The sequence below is a fragment of the Hemicordylus capensis genome, chromosome 4 (assembly GCF_027244095.1).
Source record: "Hemicordylus capensis ecotype Gifberg chromosome 4, rHemCap1.1.pri, whole genome shotgun sequence".
NCBI lineage: Eukaryota > Metazoa > Chordata > Lepidosauria > Squamata > Cordylidae > Hemicordylus > Hemicordylus capensis.
Genome location: NC_069660.1, coordinates 46,887,799 through 46,907,507, shown reverse-complemented (window position 1 = coordinate 46,907,507; position 19,709 = coordinate 46,887,799). Strand labels below are relative to the sequence as shown.

The following is a 19,709-nucleotide window of genomic DNA, read 5'->3' as shown; positions in this document are numbered from 1 at the left end:
TTAAGGCACAGGAGAAGGGAAAGGCTCAGTGCTCTTTCCCCTCATATGCTCTTTTTACTGTTGGACACACACACACACACACACACACACACACACACACACACACCACTGCTTGCTTCATATGTGAATGGGGCAGCCATCTGAGTGATGGCTCACCCAGAGGAAAGAGTTGTGGTATGCAAGGACAAGACAGTGGAGTAGAATCATAACTATTTACTGCTATTTACAGAGAGGCAAGTGCTGTCTGCCTTCAGCAGTCTTGCTGCTGGCTGCTTGTTAGCCCCGCCTCTACTCCAGCACGGGAATAAAAATAACTAAAAGTTGTGCTGTCGAGTCAGTGTTGACTCCTGGCGCCCACAGAGCCCTGCGGTTGTCTTTGGTAGAATACAGGAGGGGTTTACCATTGCCATTTCCCGCACACTGTGAGATGATGCCTTTCAGCATCTTCCTATATCCCTGCTGCCTGATAGAGGTGTTTCCCAGAAACATACCTGGCCTGGATCAATGAATGGATTAACCAAAACTACCACAGACTCCATCACATCTAGTTAGCCCTTATCCATTTCGAAAGTCTTTGGTTGAGTGGTGGGGTACTTTTTTTTTTTTTTGCTTTTAGTGGAATGGCCCTTTGTTTATGATATCCATGCATTTAGTTGCCTTTTCAAAGAAAGGGCCATAGAACTATCATAGCTGTAGACCATCGAGCCCAACCTTGCACTCAATGCAGGAAATCCAGAGCTACAGCATCTTCAACAGATGGCTGTCCACCCAGCCTTGAACTGAAGGCCTTCAGTAAGGAAAAGTCATTACTGCTGTACCTGTGTTCAACCTAACATGTGGATAACTGTACCTGGGTACAGATCTGTACCTGTGCACACTGTACACTTGTTGTACGAGTGCTGAACATAATGTGTGAATAGGGCTCCACTTTACATGAGGATGGAGTGGACACAGAAAAAGAAATGAATTTTTCCTACTGTCAGATCTAGCTTGACCTTAACACACCTCCACTTTGATATCTTATTGGTCTAAAGTCAGTCTGTGCCTTTCTGTTTCACTCCTATTTTCAAGTGTATCCAAGGCTTTTTAGTCACAAAATCAAATTAGAGATGGCCCTACTTTCTTCACAGATGCCTTAATCAAAACAGAGGGGGAAAGAAGCATCAGGAAATGGTTCTTCCATTCAAGTCGTGGGCTCCCTGCTCAGATGTGAGGTTGAGGTCATGCCTATTACTATAGGAGGATTGAATAACAGGAAACATCAGAAGCCTGCCACATTCCCCTCCTGCTGAACATGCCAAATTCTCCAATACATTTGCGTCTAAAATAAATTCCAGTGATAACAACCTGCATTATTAAGCTTGAGTGCTTCCAGTTCCTATGGAGATGCACTGTGGCCCAGGGGAGAACCAAGAGGGGCTATTAAACATTTTAAGACTTTTAAAAAGCGGCTCAGAGACTAAAGATTAAGGGCCACTTCATGCTAGAGATGTGCATGAATCATATTTTGCAATTCTATTCAAACTCAAAATGATTCGTTGAAACCGCAGGCATTGCTGGCTGTTTCGTCAAGTCAACTCAGATCGATTTGATTGATTTGAATGATTCGGCCATAGGGAACAATGGAGAACTTGCATCACCCCATTGTTCCCCATGGGCAACTACTAGGGACACCAAAGTGAGATAGCTAGCAGGGCACGATGGGTGCTACCTACCATCCAACCCACAAAAGAAATGGGAAAGTGGGCAATTTTTTTAAAAATTAACATTTCCCCCAAACTCCCATAGGATCCTAAGACGATGGGGGGTGTTGTGTTAGGAAAGGTTACAAATTTTCTAAAAATCACTCGCATGCCAATTTCTTTTGTGGGTTGGGTGGTAGGTAGCACCCATCACAGCATATCACCCAACCCATTTGGGTGTCCCTAGGACCTACTCATGGGGAATAATGGGGTGTTTAGAGTTCCCCATTGTTCCTTATGGTTGAAACAAGCAGAGTGCACACATTTTTGTGCCACTGCCTTGAAAAACACTGCAGAACAGAAGCACACAGTCCCTCCCAACACAGAATAACACATTTTGCCAAACACACAGACCAAAAATGGCCAAAAAAGAATCACTGACCCAGAATCCACTGCCAGCCACAATACCGGCACTGCAGGAACATCATTGGCAAGTTGCTCTCTCACACACAAATAGGACTCCTTACTTCAGAATCACAACAGCTGCCACAGCAGCACCTTAGCAGCCAGCAAGCATAGCCATAAGCTCAACTGGAACAATGTCTTCAGCCACAGTTTGACTGAGTACAATTTGCAATACAGAATGTAGATTGCAGGGCAGACCAGAGCAGTGAGTGAAGATGAGACAAGTTAGTCTCAAGGCCAGACATGGAGTTCATCACAGCAATCACCAAGAAATCAGGGGCGTAACTATAATAGGGCAAGGGGAGACAGTTGTCTGGGGGCCCACTGCTTGGGCCCCCCCAGAGGCAAGTCACATGACTGATTCCCCCAGCCACGCACCCGCCCGGGCTTCCTTCAGCTGTATTCATCCTCCGAAATTGATGTGAGTGTTGAGACCTAGAGCTACCAGAACAGCATGTCTTTCTCTAGTATCATTAAATGACTTGCATCGTCCACAATTTACAAAACCTTTTAAAAAATAATTTACTTCATCAGCTGAACTTCGGGGGTGGGGGAGCATTTTAAAATCTTGTCTCTGGGCCCACTCCAAACTTGCTATGCCCCTGCAAGAAATATTGCACAAAGACACATAGAACTGAGCTGTCACTGTCCATTTCTCACAACAACAATATTTCACAAACAGACCAAACCACAACTCAAGGACAGTAGGTAGGCACCCAACTTCTGCCTTTGTCAATTTGAGATCCAGCAAAACCAGATAGTTAATAGCAAGCCATAGCACAGCAAGCATACTATATACTTACTTAGTGCTGAGAAAACCAAAAAATCAAGCCTCCTTTCCTTCCATCCTGCCTGCCATAGATAGACAGGAAGACAGAGTAATCATGTTCTGATGGACCAATGGTCTGACAAGAAACAAAGCTTACACTCTTACCATGAGAAGAAGTCTTCTTTTTTCTCTTCTTCTCCAGTATACATCCCTGCCTGCCTGCCTGCCTGCCTGCCTGCCTGCCTGCCTGCCTGCCTCTGGATAACACCATGGCTTTGAATTGGTGCTGGGCCCTGGCTGACACAGCCTGACACATGGGTCAGGGCACAAGTCCATCATTTCATCATTGTCCATGGTGGAGGCATGTGTGCATGTCTGCATGTGTCAACAGCACTAATGGGCAGATTGTGATGTATATGGGTTTTGGGTTGGCCAGGGTGGGGTGAGATGCCAGTGGTTTTGCAGTGGGTGGGGGTGACCATGAGTCAGTCACCTCCATGGCCAGCTCTGGATAGCCCAGCAGGGGGAGGCTGGCCTTCAAGAAGATCAGCTGCTCCACCATGTCAGCATCCAAGTGAGAGCATTGGGGTGTCACCACAGCCCCAGCCATGAGAACACCCTCTCGCTCTGGGCACTGGTTGTTGGGCATGAGAGGAGGTGTCTGGCAACTGCCACCAAGTCTGGACAGATGTGGTGAAATATTGCCCAAAACTGGATTGGCTCCATCTTCCAGCCTGCCACCGGCTCATGCAAGTACTGCAGCACACATTGCTCAGCACTGCTGCAGGGTTCAGTGGGGTCCTCCCACACCCCTGGCTATGGGTGTGCACGGAACCAGTTTTGCCTGGGCCTGTTTGACCACTGGAACAGTTTGACCACCTGGCCTAGGCCTGTTTGACCACTGGAACAGTTTGACTACCAGACCAGTTTGAATCAGTTAGTGGACCAGTTTGGGTGTCTGCTGGTAAAGGGGAATCCAGTGAGGATACTCCTTTAGTAGTAAAGTGGCAGGCAGGCTTCCTTAAGGATAGAGAATGGGTGGGAGGGGAGTCAGAGGTACTTAATTCAATTTTTGGTAGTAGCAGCAGCCTGGTTCGGGCCTTCTTCAACCCATTCTGGAGGTCACTAGAATGGGCCGGAGAAGGCCCAAACTGGGCCTCCACCAGCCCAGGCTACTCTAGGGAAGGCTGATGGGAGAGTAGCTGCTGCTGCCCCAGCTACTGCCAAAAATTGAGTTATGTACCCCTGACTCCACTCCTGCCCCCTCTCTAGCTTTAGGGAAACCACCCTGCCCCTTTACCGGTAAAGGGGAATCCTCACTGGATTTCCCTTTACAAGTAGACCCCTGAACAGTCCGAACCAGTCTGGTTTGAACCGGGCCCTTTAGGGGGCTGGTTCAGTCTGAACCAGGACCAACAAAACTGGGTTGGTTCGATTGGAACTGTATTTCAAATTGAGCTGACTCACACATACCTAAACCTGGCAAGGTGCCAAAGAACACCTCCATGAACCACTGGGTAGAATGCGGAGGTGGAGCCATCAGCTCACTTGGCCCTGCCAGGGACACCACGCTGCTGGACCTGGAAGCGGTGGCAATGCTGCTGCTAGCGATGGATTGCACTCTAGCAGTATGCACTCTAGCACCCTCCTCCAGGTTGCGCCCCAGCCTCCTCTCCTCTGCTCACCTTACCTCTGCAACCAGTAGGTCCCTGCACCTGGGCAGCTGGTCAGGGGTGACCACTTTGCCCTTTATCCTTAGTTTACACAGGCAGGACAAAACATGTGCTGTCCATGCATCCAAAGGGTTGATGAGCCGATTCACCTCTCCAGTGCTCAGTCAACTTGCCAAGGCCATTGCTTCCCCAGTGGTCGGTGTGGTCTGGAGCTCACCCATCATCTTCTTGAGGAGAAGAGAGGTGAGCAAATTCTGGTTCAGCACTAATAGCTGAGGGGAGGGCAGTTAGGCAGGTGGGCAGCAGTCAGCCACCCACCCACCCAAACAATCAAAACAACCCTCCAAAAAAGAGAAATAGAGAGAGCCTGGCAGGCTGGGAACCAGACAGAACACACCAGCCTACAAAAACTAAAAATGAATCCACCAGGCACATAGACAGCAGCAGCAAATGCAGAGGCGTAACTAGGGAAAACGGCGCCCGGGGCAAGCACTGAAATGTCCCCCCCCGCCCCCCCCCCACATACTACATTATACTTAGGTTTTTCCTCACAAGCGTCCGCCGCCGCTGCCAAGCCAGGCCACTGACTGGCCACCAGGTGCCAGCAAAGCAATGCGGGGGGGTGCAGGTGGCGTGGAAGGGACCACTCATGGGGAAGGGGGCACCGACGCGCTCCCTTGACTGCTGCAGCACTGCTGCACTGAGCAGGAAACATTTGTATTAACAAATTTTTTAAAAAAAATTAAAAAAAAATTGGTCATGACGGCGCCCCCCATGTGACCAGAAAAGATGGCGCCCGGGGCACGTGCCCCCCCTGCCCCCCCTATAGTTACGCCTCTGAGCAAATGTGCAGCTTGGGGCTGCAAAAGGGGTGGGGATGGGGGGAAGCACCACATCCCAGTTATTAAAACCACTGGGGGCTATAAGCAATAAGGAGAAAAATGCTCAGAAGGGGTGGGGAGTTCAAAGCAGCACCCAGTTAATGCCACTGGGCGGCCACTGGTTCAATTTTTTAAAAAATTAAGGAAAAAAATCAGCACAGCACCCCAGTTATTAAAGCCACTGGGGGCTGACTACAAGGAAAAATAAGAAATCCAAAGGGGGGGGGGATTCCAAGATACCAGATTCCAGTGACCCAGATAAAGTCACTGCAGACTGCTGGTACAATTTTTTAAAATTAGAAAAAGAAAATAAAAGCAGTTGGCACCTCAAATTAAAAGGATTTTTAAAAACCCACAGAGAGACAGATAAGCTAGCAGGCACTCTCTGTCTCTTTCTTCACTCACTGGGCCAAGCAGGCAGGCAGGCAGGCCCAGACCACCACCACCAGTCTCTGCTCTTGGTGGTGGTGGTGGTGGTGGTGCTACAGTCTCTCTCTATGATCCTTCTCTCCTGAGGCACAAATGGCTCTCGTCTCTCTGCCTCCAAGCAGCCCCTTAAATACATTTTGAAAATCCATCCTTTGGCATCCCCATTCCCTGATCCCTTTCCACAGCCAATGCGGGCACAGTTGCCCATGACGACACTAGAAGCAAGGAGATCTCAAGCCAATCAGAAGTCAGTGTCAGAAAACCAATCAGCAAAGGGAAAACAGCCCTCTAAAATGGTGCTCACCACGCATAAACTTGAATTGATTCAAGCTTGAATCAGGGTTGATTTGATTCAAACTTGGATCAGGACCTTTCTTCTAGGGGCAATTCAATTTGAGCTTGAATTACTAAAATCACCCCGACTCAAGCTCAAATAGATTCGACTCAAATTGATTTGCACATCTCTACTTCATGCACAAGATTTTTCCTGTCATGGAGATAAAGTTTCAAGGGGTGAGATGGTATCTGCATGGCTTCAGACTTCATAATGAAGTAGGTATAGATGACACTGACAATCCCTGGGAATGTGGCAATTATTGTAGCCTCCTGCTTAGCAATCAATGCTGGCCCAATGTTGTCTTACATACAAGCTGCCATAAAGACAAGCTGCCACCTGTAAATCAATAAAGAACTAGAGGTGTTAACATTGTTTTGCTCAATTTTCCTTAAGCCGTGGGGAAGTTCAAGACATCCTTTGATGGTTACATTTTCTCTGGAGAAGAGAGTACAGGAGGCTTAGCATACTTTGTTGTGCAATAATTCCACATCCCAGTGTTGCAAAATTAAGAGAAAACAGCACCTGCTCAAGTTCCCTTCTCTGCACAGCTATTCAAGCCCTCTCTCCTAGGGTACGTACAGGGGCAGTCCTTCCATGAGGCAAGTGAGGTGGTAACCACAGGTGGTGGATTATTGGGGTTCCAGAAGGATAGTAAGACCCACACCCCTCCTGCCACTATCACTGGAGCAGATCTTCAGGATCAATCTGACCCCTGAAGGCTTTGCAAGGTGTACCTGTCCTCACACTTCTTCCAAAGCTTTCAAGAAGCATGAGGAAGTAGGCTGCTGGCAACCTCCCCTCCTCCCTCCCTCCCTCTGCAGCAACACTTTCAAAGCTCAAAGGATTTAACCTTGAAAGGGGGCTGGCTCCTACCAAGGCTGTGAGGAAAGACAACATTTGGTGCCTTGCCTCAGGTGCCATAATAGTTTAGGCTCCCCCTGTGTATGAAGTTACCTTAAAGAAGGTTGGCCAACCTGTGGCATGGGTGTCATAAAAGGCACAAGAACAGAGGTTTGTGGCACAGACAGAAACAGGAAATTCTGCAGGCCTGCTTATGACCAAGAGTTGGGCCCCCACTCCTGCCTCCCTCTCCTCATGGTTCTCCAATAGTGCCTGATCCCTGGCTCAGTAGACAAGAAAGCTATACTCACAATCGTGCCGGTGAGTGGGTGGGGGGGGGCAGGGTGGAACCTCCTCCCCCCCCCAGATGTTCCTTGCACGTCTTGTTTGGTGCACTGCTGTGTGTCCCACATGATCTGCACTACACAGAGCAGTGTGGATCTCTGAAGGCTGGGACTCGTCCTGGCCTCGAGGAATCCCACAATGCATCACAAGAGGAGTGCAGTGCATTGGGGGATTCCCCCAGGAGTTGGGCACTCTAGGCTCCCGACTCTGTACGTGCTCAGGCTCCATGCCCTGGTACCAGGGTTAAGGGCATGCTTGAGTACTGGAGTCCGCACAAGAGTGGCAGTATCTCATACTTGACTTATAGCACTCTTGTCAAGGAGATCAGCCAGCACCTGACCTGCAGGTGCCTCAGGGGTTTCAGGTGCCCTGCCTCTCAACTGCAGGAAAAAAGGACAGTCTAGCTACGATGCAAAGTTGGACTGTTTAGTTGTAGCTCTATATATGGTAAAAGAGATCTACCCCATCACTACAACAAACAAAGAGAGGCTTCACAAAGGAACTAAATAGGCTGCTCCATGTGTCACATACGGTATAACACCAGCTTGATCTTTTGGGTTGTTCTTCACAGCTAAAAACAAAACAGCTCCACAGGGGATGAAACTCTGAGTTGGGGGAGAGGGACAGATGATAGCTTTAGACAGCACAATCTGCTACCTGGGAATGAACATTTCTATTGCTGCCATCACAGCAAGGTTCAGATCAGAGATTTAGGTCCCATACTTGCAAAACTCACTCATGAACTAGGACCTCAACGCATACTAGGACAGAGCACAGCCACAGCCAGAGTTAATAAACTGGATTCTTATATTATTCATGATTGCATACAACTACAAAAATAATACAAATTATAAAACAAAATAAAAGAGGTGCTAAACCAAGAGTCTAAGGAGTCCAAAGACCTTAGCCCTATTTAGACATTAGGTTATACATGTGTCTGTATGTATGTTGGTACAAGTGTCTACATCTGTGTATGATTTTGTGTGAATTATTCTACATGAGTTCGTTTTAAAAGTGAACCTGGGTACAGGCCCCATCAAGTGCAGGGAACAGCTGGAAGTGTACTAATGTACATGTATTGAACATAATGAGTGAATAACTGTGTTTGCGTGCATGAGCACATCCACACATGCATATTCTGTACAGAGATTGTATATTCATTGAACATAACATGAACAGGGCTTTTGAGGCATAGACTTTGGGTTCCGCTTGAAGTTCCTCGAGCATGTGTTCATGTTAATATAAATTGGATGAGGACCACAATGGGGGAAGGGGCTTGATGCCATGGTCCTGATCTGGATCACGGAAACACACTGAAACTGTTACTTACCAAAGAAAAAAGCTCCCATTGTGTCAGAATCTAGGATTTTCAAAAACCTTGAGGCAGCTGCTCTGTTTTCAAAACAATCAGTCCCAATTAAAACCCATATGCATTTCAGAAACTCTTAAGTGCGATTATATGTCCCAAAAGTCTACTCTACATCCCACTTAGTTTAATTTTTTTTAAAGATATAAGTCGCCTTAGGTTTTCAATTAATACATAATATAATCCTTGCCCAACGTGGCTGATTTTGTCTTGCAGGCAGGTTGTTGGAGCTGGTCTAGTTGATATCATTAATATCTCACTGAAGGAGGGCAAGATGCCATCTTGTCTAAAGGAGGCAGTGGTTAGACCTCTTCTTAAGAATCCCACTTTGGACCCCCTGGTGATGGATAATTATAGGTCAGACTTCAACTTCCCATGGTTGGATAAGATGACTGAGAGGGTGGTGGCTGATCAGCTCCAGGTGAAGGAAACTAATTATCTAGAGCAGGGATCCTCAACGTTGGGCCCCCAGATGTTCTTGGACTTCAACTCTCATAATCCCCAGCCAAAGACCACTGGGAGCTGAAGTCCAAGAACATCTGGGGGCCCAACGTTGAGGATCCCTGATCTAGAGGGCTGCTCAACTTCGGCCCTTCTGCAGATGTTGGCCTACAACTCCCATCATTCCTCACTACTAGCCATTGTGGCTGGGGATGGTGGGAGCAGTAGTCCAAAAACAGCTGGAGGGCCAAAGTTGAGGAGCCCTGAATTTTCTAGACCCATTTCAAACTGGCTTTAGAGCAGGCTAGGGGGCTGAGCCAGCCTTGGCCAGCCTGATAGATGAGCTTTGCCAGGGAACTGACAGAGGGAGTGTGACTCTGCTGGCTCTTTTGGATCTCTCAGCAGCTTTTGATACCATCAACCATGATATCCTTCTGGATCACCTGAGGGATTGGGGGTTGGATGAACTGTTTTACAGTGGTTCCGCTCCTATGTCTCCGGTAGATTTCAGATGGTGGCACTTGGTGACAGTTGCTCTTCAAAGTAGGAGCTTCTATATGGAATCCCCCAGGGCTCCATTCTGTCACCAATGCTTTTTAACATATACATGAAACCGCTGGGTGAGGTAATCAGGGGATTTGGTGCTGGGTGTTATCAATATGACACCCAGATCTATTTCTCCTTGTCATCAACATCAGGAAATGGTGTTAGCCCTTAAATGCCTGCCTACAGGCAGTAATGGGCTGAAAGAGGGATAATAAACTGAAGCTGAGTCCAAGCAAGATGGAGGTGCTCATTGGGGGATGTAATCTGCAAGATGGGATAGAACTCCTTTTCCGGGTGAGGTTACACTCCCCCAGAAAGAACAGGTCTGTAGCTTGGGTTACACTCCCCAAGAAAGAACAGGTCTGTAGCTTGGGAGTACTCTTGTTCTCTCCCTAGTGACTCAGGCTGAGGATGTGGCCAGGAGCGCTTTTTACCAGCTGCAACTGATTTGACAACTCTACCCATTTCTTGACGAGAATGTCCTGAAAACAGTGGTGTACCAGCTGGTAACTTCCAGGTTGGATTACTACAATACACTCTATGTAGGGCTGCTTTTGTACATAGTTCAGAAACTTCAGTTCATTCAAAATGCAGCTGCCAGATTGGTCTCTGGGGTATCCCAGAGAGACCACATTTTGCCTGTTCTCAAACAGTTGCACTTGCTGTCGATATGTTTCCGGGCAAAGTACAAAGTGCTGGTTAGATTCATGGGGCCCTCAGCAAAATGCCTTTGTGGGCTAGGACAGGGGATTCCACTGGTGGCTGCCATCTTTTTAACCTGTAATGCAATATCCCCAATGTTGTGTCACTGAAAGTGGAGCTGGAGCATTGCATTATCAGTAAAGAAAGATGGTGGCCAGCAATGCAGCTGCCAAAGAGCATTCCAAGCCCCTGCTATAAGGTAAAGCCCCCACAAGGATTTGAAGGAGGGATACTTTGGCAGCAGTGGCAGCAGCTTGGATTGCTTCTCAGTGGCTGTGTTGGTGGCCACCATCTTTTCCCAGCAGGGCCTCAAGCAGGAGCAGAGACAGCATTGCGCAGGGGGGTTCAAAGAACCTGGGCCGACATGTCCAGGGGCCGCTCCTGGAGCCTCAGCCATGCCCCTGCATCTGATGGCAGATGAAAAGGAGGCGTAGTCAGGTTTGCAAACAGGGCTACACGCCCTGCTTGCGAATAAATTAGAACCAGTGCCATGTTTGCAGTGGTGGTGGGAAGCACCTTTCCCTGCTTGTAAAGGCAGGGAGATGCGTTCCTGGCCAGGCTGGGCTGGCTGGAGCTTTTCAAAAACGGAGTAGTGCATCCAGCGCTGAGTTCCCAGCCTGTCCAGGAACGTGTCTCCCTGCCTTTATGGGCAGGAAAGGTGCTCCCTGCCACCACTGCAAATGCATTGCTGGCTCTAATATATGTGCAAATGGGGGTGGGGGTGGGGAACCTGACCACTCCCCCTTCGCATCTGATGTCCGTCACAGAGTGCATCTGATGTCAGGCGGAGGGGCGTGGCTAGGGAGCCACAGGCCCAAGGCTTGGTCAGAGCATTGTGATGGCGCTGCTCATTCAGCTAGTGCCTCAGTTGGCTGTCTCTTCATACCAGTCAGTCCTGCAGATTGGAAGGATTCAGTGAATAAAACATACCATTTCCTTCTGCACCTTTTGAGATTTGCCTCCTTGTTCTCGTTTGTTTGTTTTCTCTCTATCCCCCCTACATTCTGGCTTTTCGTATTACCACTTTCCATAAAAAGAGTGGCATTCATGTGGAAGCCATATGAGGCTCCTCTCTTTCAAAAGCTCTAGGAACATCTGAAGAAGGAAACTGGTGGCAGGCGAATATAATAGCTCTCCATTTGGGCCCTGCAGCAGCATATATTATTCATCTGCTTCTGTATTGTTGAGCCCATACCATTTTCTCCCAGGGATGGAATCATTCCAGGATCCAAAGGTCTCTCCTTCTCCATCGGTACTGAGAATTTTTCACGTTGAGCAACCTTTATAACCACACAGCCTGATGTAATGAAATGAGTTTTCTCCTCTTCCTCTGCCTACTGAGGCTCCTGCTGAGGCCCACACTACCCTGGCCTATTAACATTTTCCTCAATAAAGCACTTCCATGCTGGGAAAACTGTACCTGTTGAATTTATGCCTTCTATTATTATTATTAATTATTATTATTATTATTTATTCAATTTCTGTACCGCCCTTCCAAAAATGGCTCAGGGTGGTTTACAGAAAGAAATAATAAATAAATAAGATGGCTCCCTGTCCCCAAAGGGCTCACATTCTAAAAAAAACCACACAAGATAGGCACCAGCAACAGTCAGTGGAAGTACTGTGCTGGGGGTTGATAGGGCCAGTTACGCTCCCCCTGCTAATTAAAGAGAATCACCACATTAGAAGGTGCTTCTTTGCCCAGTTAGCAGGGGTGGTTGAGATACAAAAAATTGCATCTCATAGTTTTTAGGATTGTCAGATCAAAACTCCCCAAATACAGAAACTTCATTTGACACATATTATATGGCATCTATGTGAACAGTTGTTTCTCCCTGAATATTTTTTATCTTTTCAGTCCCAACATGCCAATGGGTAAGCAGAATTTGTTTTTAAAAGTCCGTTTGTGGGTTCTGTCATGCTCAAGAAAGAGAACCTGAGCTAAGAATATGGGAGCAGGATGGATTGTCAAATGCTCCAGTTAAGTTCTGTGGGACACAATAAAGCAAACCTTTCCTCCCCTGAAATGAACTATCAGAGGATGAATGAGCCAATTCCTAAAGATGGCTCAGAAAATTCTATCTATCTATCTATCTAATTTATACCATGCCCAAACTTATGTCTCTGGGCGGCTATACAGTCCTTTACTTTCCCCCAGAAGAGGGAATGGATGCCATTTTCATGGGGAAATTAATTAATTAATTAATTAATTAATTAATTACATTTATAAATCGCCCCATCCAGAGGTTCTGGGCAGTGCACACCAGAGGCTCTGGGTGGTGTACATTTACCGCATTCATTCATTCATTCATTTATTATTTTATTTATTTATTTATTACATTTGTATACTGCCCTATATGGAATCTCAGCGAGGTTATTAAACAATGGTAAATTACATTGTTTTGTTTATGCAAGCAAAAGGATTGCCTTTCCTCACACTCTTGGCAAAACTTGCAAAAAAGCACAAAGATGAGGCTGATGGTCACCTTCCTTTCCACTCTCCCATGCCACCTTCAAAGTTTCCAAGGGTCAGTTCTGAAAAGGGTCTGACCCTCACCAGAAGCATGGGGCAAGGCATCGTTTGACATCTTGCCTCAGGCACTGCAAACCCTTGGGCTGCCGTGCTCCTCTTCCCTCCCTCCCATAGGCAAATGGGTTGGGGCCACCGTAGTGGCTTCTCTTCCTTCCGCCCTCCAAATGTGAGATGGGGAGGCACTGTCTTGCTGCCACTAACACCAATAAGTAGAATGAGGGAGAGGACTGTCACTGTCACTGCTGTACTAAAGATTCCCTCCCCATTTGCCACTTCCCCATGGGTAAATGATGGAATCATTGTCATCAACAGCGCCTCCTCCTCCTCTCCAAGAAAAGGAGGAGGAGCTACTCCCACACCCATTTTCCAATGGGGAACCAGCAAAGGGACAGAATCTTCTCTAGTAGTGATCGTGGTAGCTCAAGCAGCTTCAGATCCTCCCCCAACCCAACTCATTTGCTGATATGAAGGGTGGGCTGGGCCACTGTCTACAAATCCATCTTCCTACAGACCTGGAGTTGGTCCTATAGTTCAACTTTCACTTGCTAGCCCCTCCACATCACATTTTCCCAGCAACAATGTTGTTGTGGTTTGAGTACTAGGAATTAAGATTTTCTAAATGGGACTAGTCGTGGTATGGAGGATATAGTTCAGGTAACTACTGAATAATGGTCTAGGAAGATCCCCATCTTTCCCAAACACATTTATTGTGCTTTATTATATTTTGATGTGTTTTTCCCCTCCGATTTCATTGTGTTTTATTGGAAGCTGACCTGAGCAACAGCATGCAGGAGGGACAGGGTATAAATATTTTAACTAAATAAATATGCCCACATCCATCTGCTTCATGTTGAATCTGAAAGACTTTGTCTGAAAAGCAGAGTCTCCACGAATTCCCCGCCTGCCCCCATCCTAAGTGGAACACCTTTAAGCACAGACGTGAAGCGGTTTTGTGCGTTTAAGATACAAACTGTACCCAGGAAGATTTCTCATTCATTATTCACCAAGAATTTTTCACAGACATTGCATTTAACATGGAGGGCACTCTATTGCAAGCATAAGACACTGGCAGGTGGTTTTAAAAGGGTCCGCAAAGTCAAGCTTTAGGAAGAAGTACGACATTTGCCTTTTAGCTGCAAAAAGGGAAGTTAGAGAAGAAAATGCTACACTCAGTTAGCTCAATGCTTAATTCTCTGCTGGGAGTATATGTATATTCAATTAAACAGATGCTCATCTTGCATTTACAGATTTTCCATGAGAAACTGACTTTCCACTCAGACACATTTGGGGTCTAAATAAATCACCTGCTTTTCTTCAGGTCACTTTGAATTTGTCGATTTGGTGACTGACATCCAGACAAAGTTACTCAACAGTACTATCAGGGGTGGCTCAACACCTCTGTTTACCTGAGGCAGTGCCAAATGCCACCCTCCCCTTTGTGTGCACCCTCCTTCCCCTCTTTCCCTTTTTAAAAGGGGGGAGGCAGGAGGGCATCTTGCCACCGTGTTGGCATTCCAATCATTTGATTTGATTTGATTTAATTTGATTTATATACCACCCTTCAAAAATTGGCTCTGGGCAGTTCATCTGCTGCCCAAGGTGATTGCCTCACCTCTCCTTATTGAAGGGCCATCCCCGAGTATTACTCAGGTGTTGCTTTAAAGGGCAACTTAATTTCAATAGGACTTCCACTGTGTAATTTAGTCAAGATGTCGGCCAATATTTCCCTAAGGGACATGTACCATGCATGAATCAGAGATCTGGCAAGTTGTAAATAATAATGTCACAGAAAAATTACTTCCATTACCCCAGAAAATGGGAGAGAATCAGCTTCCAAAAAACATTATACAATGAGGAATATGTTAACAGCAGCTGAACTTTGCTAGCATTGTCGGCACTGTCAAAGAGAGAACTTAAAGGGAACATAGAGCACGTGGAGCTCCACAAATAGGCTTGTCAGACTGGAGTTTGGAATGTTGTATGCAGGGGTGTAACTATAACAGGGCAAGGGGAGACAGTTGTCTGGGGGTCCACTGCCTTGGATGGGGGCCCAGAGACAAGCCGCATGACTGACTCCCCCAGCTGCGGACCTGCCCGGGCTTCCTTCAGTTGTATTCACCCTCCGAAATTGATGTTGACCTGGAGCTACCAGAACAGCATGTCTTTCTCTAGTACCATTGCAACATTTAAGATTTCTTTACTTCATGAGCTGAGCTTCAGTGAGGGGGGCCCCATTTTAAAATCTTGTCTCTGGGCCCACTCCAACCTTGCTACACCCCTGGTTGCATGTACTTGTCAAAACTCGAGGTTCTGCGGGAGATGCTGAAGCCACAGCTTCTGCTGCTATGTTCTCTCACTAATTCCCTCACCACCCTGCTGCAAGGTGAAATTAGAGAGTGGATACAGGGAATACTGAAGGAATAGGACAGAAGAAACTATGGCAGCATGGTTGCTCACAGTCTTGGAACTTTGAAAGCTACACAGGGGCAGATTAAGCTTTTTGCCGCCCATAGGTAAAAAGGCTTTTGCTGCCCTTTTACCTTAAACAAAAAAGGTTTGCCTTTTTTAAAAAATGAGGTAAAAGTGGGGGCTTTCTCCTCACCCACTCCACCCTTACTGCAGCCACCGCTGCCCACAGAGAAGGGTGGCAAAATTGGAGGAGGGACAAAATTTGCTGCTCCTCAGATTTTGCCACCGTAGGCAAATGCCTCTGTTAATCCATCACTGAAGCTACATACATAGGGACATAGGAAGTTGCCTTATACCAAGTCAGACCATTGGTCCATCTTGCTCAGTATTGTCTGCACTGACTGGCAGTAGTTTCTAGGGATGTGCAAAAAATTTCGGGCACAGAATGATCTGTGCCCGAAACGAACAATTTCGGGTGATTCGGGGCCGAACCGAATCACCCCCGATGTCCCCCGATATTTTTCGGGCATGAGCCGAATCACCCGAATTTCGGGCATGAAAAATTCGGGTGATTCGGTTCACAGTTGACTTTTGGCGATTTTTTAAAGTTTTAGTGACTTTGGGGCAGTTCAGAGGCATAGCATGGGATCTGGGCAAAAGTAGTGGGGTGGGGTGGTAGTGCCTAATGGGTGCAGGCTACCACCCCAATTTCAGGGGGATTGGACAAAGGGCTGATTTTTGGTAAATTTCTGAAAATTTCATGTCTTTGGGGCAGATTGGGGCATATTGGGGCAGAAAGTGGGGCCTGGGGCAGAATAGTGGGGTGGGGTGGTAGTGCCTAATGGGTGGAGGCTACCACCCCAATTTCAGGGGGTTTGGACAAAGGGCTGATTTTTTGAGAATTTTTGAAGTTTTAGTGACTTTGGGGCAGTTTGGGGGCAGAAAGTGGATCTGCCCCAAAGGAGTGGGGTGGGCTGGTAGATAGTGCCTAATGGGTGGAGGCTACCACCCATCCCCAATTTAAGAGTGATTGGGCAGAGGGGTGAATTTTGATGAATTTATTTGTATGAGGTTTGTCTTCATAAGGTGAAGTGTGCTAAATTGATTACTTCCTCATATTATTCATAGTAAAGGAAAGTGTGAAAAAGTGAAAGTGGGGTCATGAGAGTTGTTTAAATGAAAAATAGCTCATTTGCTATGATAGAATGAGAATTCACACCTCAGAAAAAACTTCTGAGGTGTGAATTCTCATTCTATCATAGCAAATGAGATATTTTTCAATTAAACAACTCTCATGACCCCACTTTCACTTTTTCACACTTTCCTTTACTATGAATAATATGAGGAAGTAATCAATTTAGCACACTTCACCTTATGAAGACAAACCTCATACAAATAAATTCACCATAATTCACCCCTCTGCCCAATCACTCTTAAATTGGGGATGGGTGGTAGCCTCCACCCATTAGGCACTATCTACCAGCCCACCCCACTCCTTTGGGGCAGATCCACTTTCTGCCCCCAATCTGCCCCAAAGACACCCAAACTTCAAAAATTCTCAAAAAATCAGCCCTCTGCCCAATCCCCCTGAAATTGGGGTGGTAGCCTCCACCCATTAGGCACTACCACCGCACCCCACTATTTTGGGGCAGATCCACTTTCTGCCCCCAAACTGCCCCAAAGTCACTAAAACTTCAAAAATTCTCAAAAAATCAGCCCTTTGTCCAAACCCCCTGAAATTGGGGTGGTAGCCTCCACCCATTAGGCACTACCACCCCACCCCACTATTCTGCCCCAGGCCCCACTTTCTGCCCCAATATGCCCCAATCTGCCCCAAAGACATGAAATTTTCAGAAATTTACCAAAAATCAGCCCTTTGTCCAATCCCCCTGAAATTGGGGTGGTAGCCTGCACCCATTAGGCACTACCACCCCACCCCACTACTTTTGCCCAGATCCCATGCTATGCCCCCGAACTGCCCCAAAGTCACTAAAACTTTAAAAATTCACCAAAAATCAGGATTTTGCCCAATCCCCCTGAAATTGGAGTGATAGACTCTACCCATTGGGCACTACCACCCCACCCCAAAATTTTGCCCCTGGGCCCCTTTTTACCCCCCCAAATCAATTCAGATTCAGATTCGGATTAAATCCAAATCCGAACCGAATCAAGGGTGATTTGGGTGACCCAGATTCGGGCACAAAACAGAACAGGGGTGATTCGGTTTGGGTCCGAGCCGAATCACCCGAAATCCCGAATTGCACACCCCTAGTAGTTTCTCCAAGGTTTCAGGCAGAAGTCTTTCCCAGCCCTACCAGGAAATGCCAGGGATTGAACCTGGGACCTTCTGCACACGAAACAGATGCTCTACCATTGAGCTATGGCCTCACTCCCCCAAAGTGGCATACATAGGTCTCCCATCCAGGCCCTGACCACACCAAGACCTGCTTAGCTTCAGCAAGGTGGCTGTTTCATATGCCCTGGACATATGATAATCTGCATATGATAATGCTATAAGAGTGGTAACCCTATCCACATAAGATCTGTCAGACCTAGGAAAACGTGATTAAGAAATCATGGTGCATTGCAGGCTGTGTGCAGACTGAGTCGTGCCCCAAATGCACCCAACTCTTATGAAGAAGGCTGACCAAGCACCCTTACCATCAGGGCTGTCCTTAGGGCATGGCAAGTAGGGCGACCACCCCGGGCCCCGCTCCTTTAATCCCCATTAGAATAAACTGGAAGGGGGCCCCGCACTGGCTGGTTTGCCCTGGGCCCCGCACCCCACCAGGGCTCTCTAAGGACAGCCCTGCTTGCCACCCAACCCTTTCCCAAGAAGCCCTACCCCCATCTTGGAGAAAGCAAACAAACATGTTATTGTTTCTTGTCTATGAGTTTGTGAAGTACACACTTCAACCTTCCCGAGTATCACAAAGGCTATAAACGGACTTTTCTCATCTACCTACATATCTGTCTCTCTGTCTGTACTGTAGTGCTTTATCTCGTTGGCCTGATGTCCAAGCATTGTGCCATGAATATTCACACAAGAGCTTCCGTTCAATTATTAAGGAGGAAACTGGGAGCCCTTAGCTACACATGCTTACCATTTTGGTTTTATCCATGGCTGACAGGACAGCAATGTTGAGCTGCTCCAAAGCAGAGAGAACATTCTTGTATTCTCCAAGATGTTCTGAGAAATAATCTGTAGTAGAAGAAAAAGCTTGTTATGATTGTTATGAAATATCACATCCTACACCTACGTGTTTAGCCCTTTAATTTGAGATACTAGACAAAAGGAGGTCCAGGTGACACTCTTGTTCTCTTGGATAATTTGGGTTTTATCCAAACAGGCCACCTACCATAATGGTATCAACACAGATATAAATGTCAGTAGAGGCCTAAGTTTTGTTAATAAGTTAGACCTCTACTGTCATTTACATTGGTGTTTATATTATGGTAGGGGGCCAGTTTGGATAAAACCAAAATGTTTAAACAGCGCAGAATGCCACAAGGGCCTCCTTTTGTCCAATATTCTATCTCAAATTATCAACAACTTCAAAAGAGAAGTTAAAGGCCACTCTTGTAGATAATCCCGGAATAACATGCCCATGCCCATGCCCAGACATTCATTTTGTACAATAAGGACGTGAAAGGTCTACTTACCACACAACTTCTCAGTCTCTAAATTGCTGCAAGAGACACAGAGGAAGACACTTGTATTAGATGATGAGTCTGAATTTGAGGGGAATAGCTGCTACTGCAAGTAGTAAAACAGGAACTGTCCACCAAGTCACCACACTAGGAAAAGACTGCATTCAGGAAGAGGATTGGAGGCAAACTAGGGCCAAACCTTGTACCAATGCAAAGCCAAACCAATTCTAGAGCCCTTTGGAGTAAGGTGGTATATAAATTAAACAAACAAACCAGTGCAAACTTTGTTTTTTTCTCCAGTAGCTGTGTGTGAGGAAGGGTGATCCAGATCAATCCCAGCCCAAGCTCCCCTTGTGCCTGAGGTAGTTTGGCAAGATGCCACCCCCCATCCCCAGGTACACAAAGCACACTATTTTCCAGCCTGTCTCCCCACTGTCAATCTCTCCTTCTGCAGTGTGCAAAGGATGATGTGAGCAGAGGTGCTCTAACTTCCAGACCTTGGGGACCCAGTCTGTGGCCTCCAAGGTCTGCAGGGGGGGCCTCCAATGGACCGGGGGGGTGGGCTCTGGGGGGACCATGAAATGCTTACCTCCCCCACAGATGATCAGTTCCTTCTAGCTGGGTGAGCAGATCGCTCGCC

General features: G+C 46.9%; 1 protein-coding gene and 1 non-coding gene across 2 annotated transcripts in view; both read right to left on the bottom strand.

Annotated features, from left to right (window-relative positions):
* Positions 1 to 19,709, bottom strand: part of NECAB3 (N-terminal EF-hand calcium binding protein 3) — a 159,108-nt gene that overhangs the window by 53,140 nt on the left and 86,259 nt on the right. Inside the window, exons 4-5 of the mRNA XM_053250058.1 lie at positions 19,082 to 19,107; positions 18,523 to 18,620 (exon numbers count right to left, since the gene is read on the bottom strand). Of these exons, the coding sequence (XP_053106033.1) occupies positions 18,523 to 18,620; positions 19,082 to 19,107 (124 nt within the window). The remainder of the gene's footprint in view (positions 1 to 18,522; positions 18,621 to 19,081; positions 19,108 to 19,709) is intronic.
* TRNAT-CGU (transfer RNA threonine (anticodon CGU)) lies at positions 17,735 to 17,812 on the bottom strand. The gene has a single exon. It is a non-coding gene; the product is annotated as a tRNA-Thr (tRNA).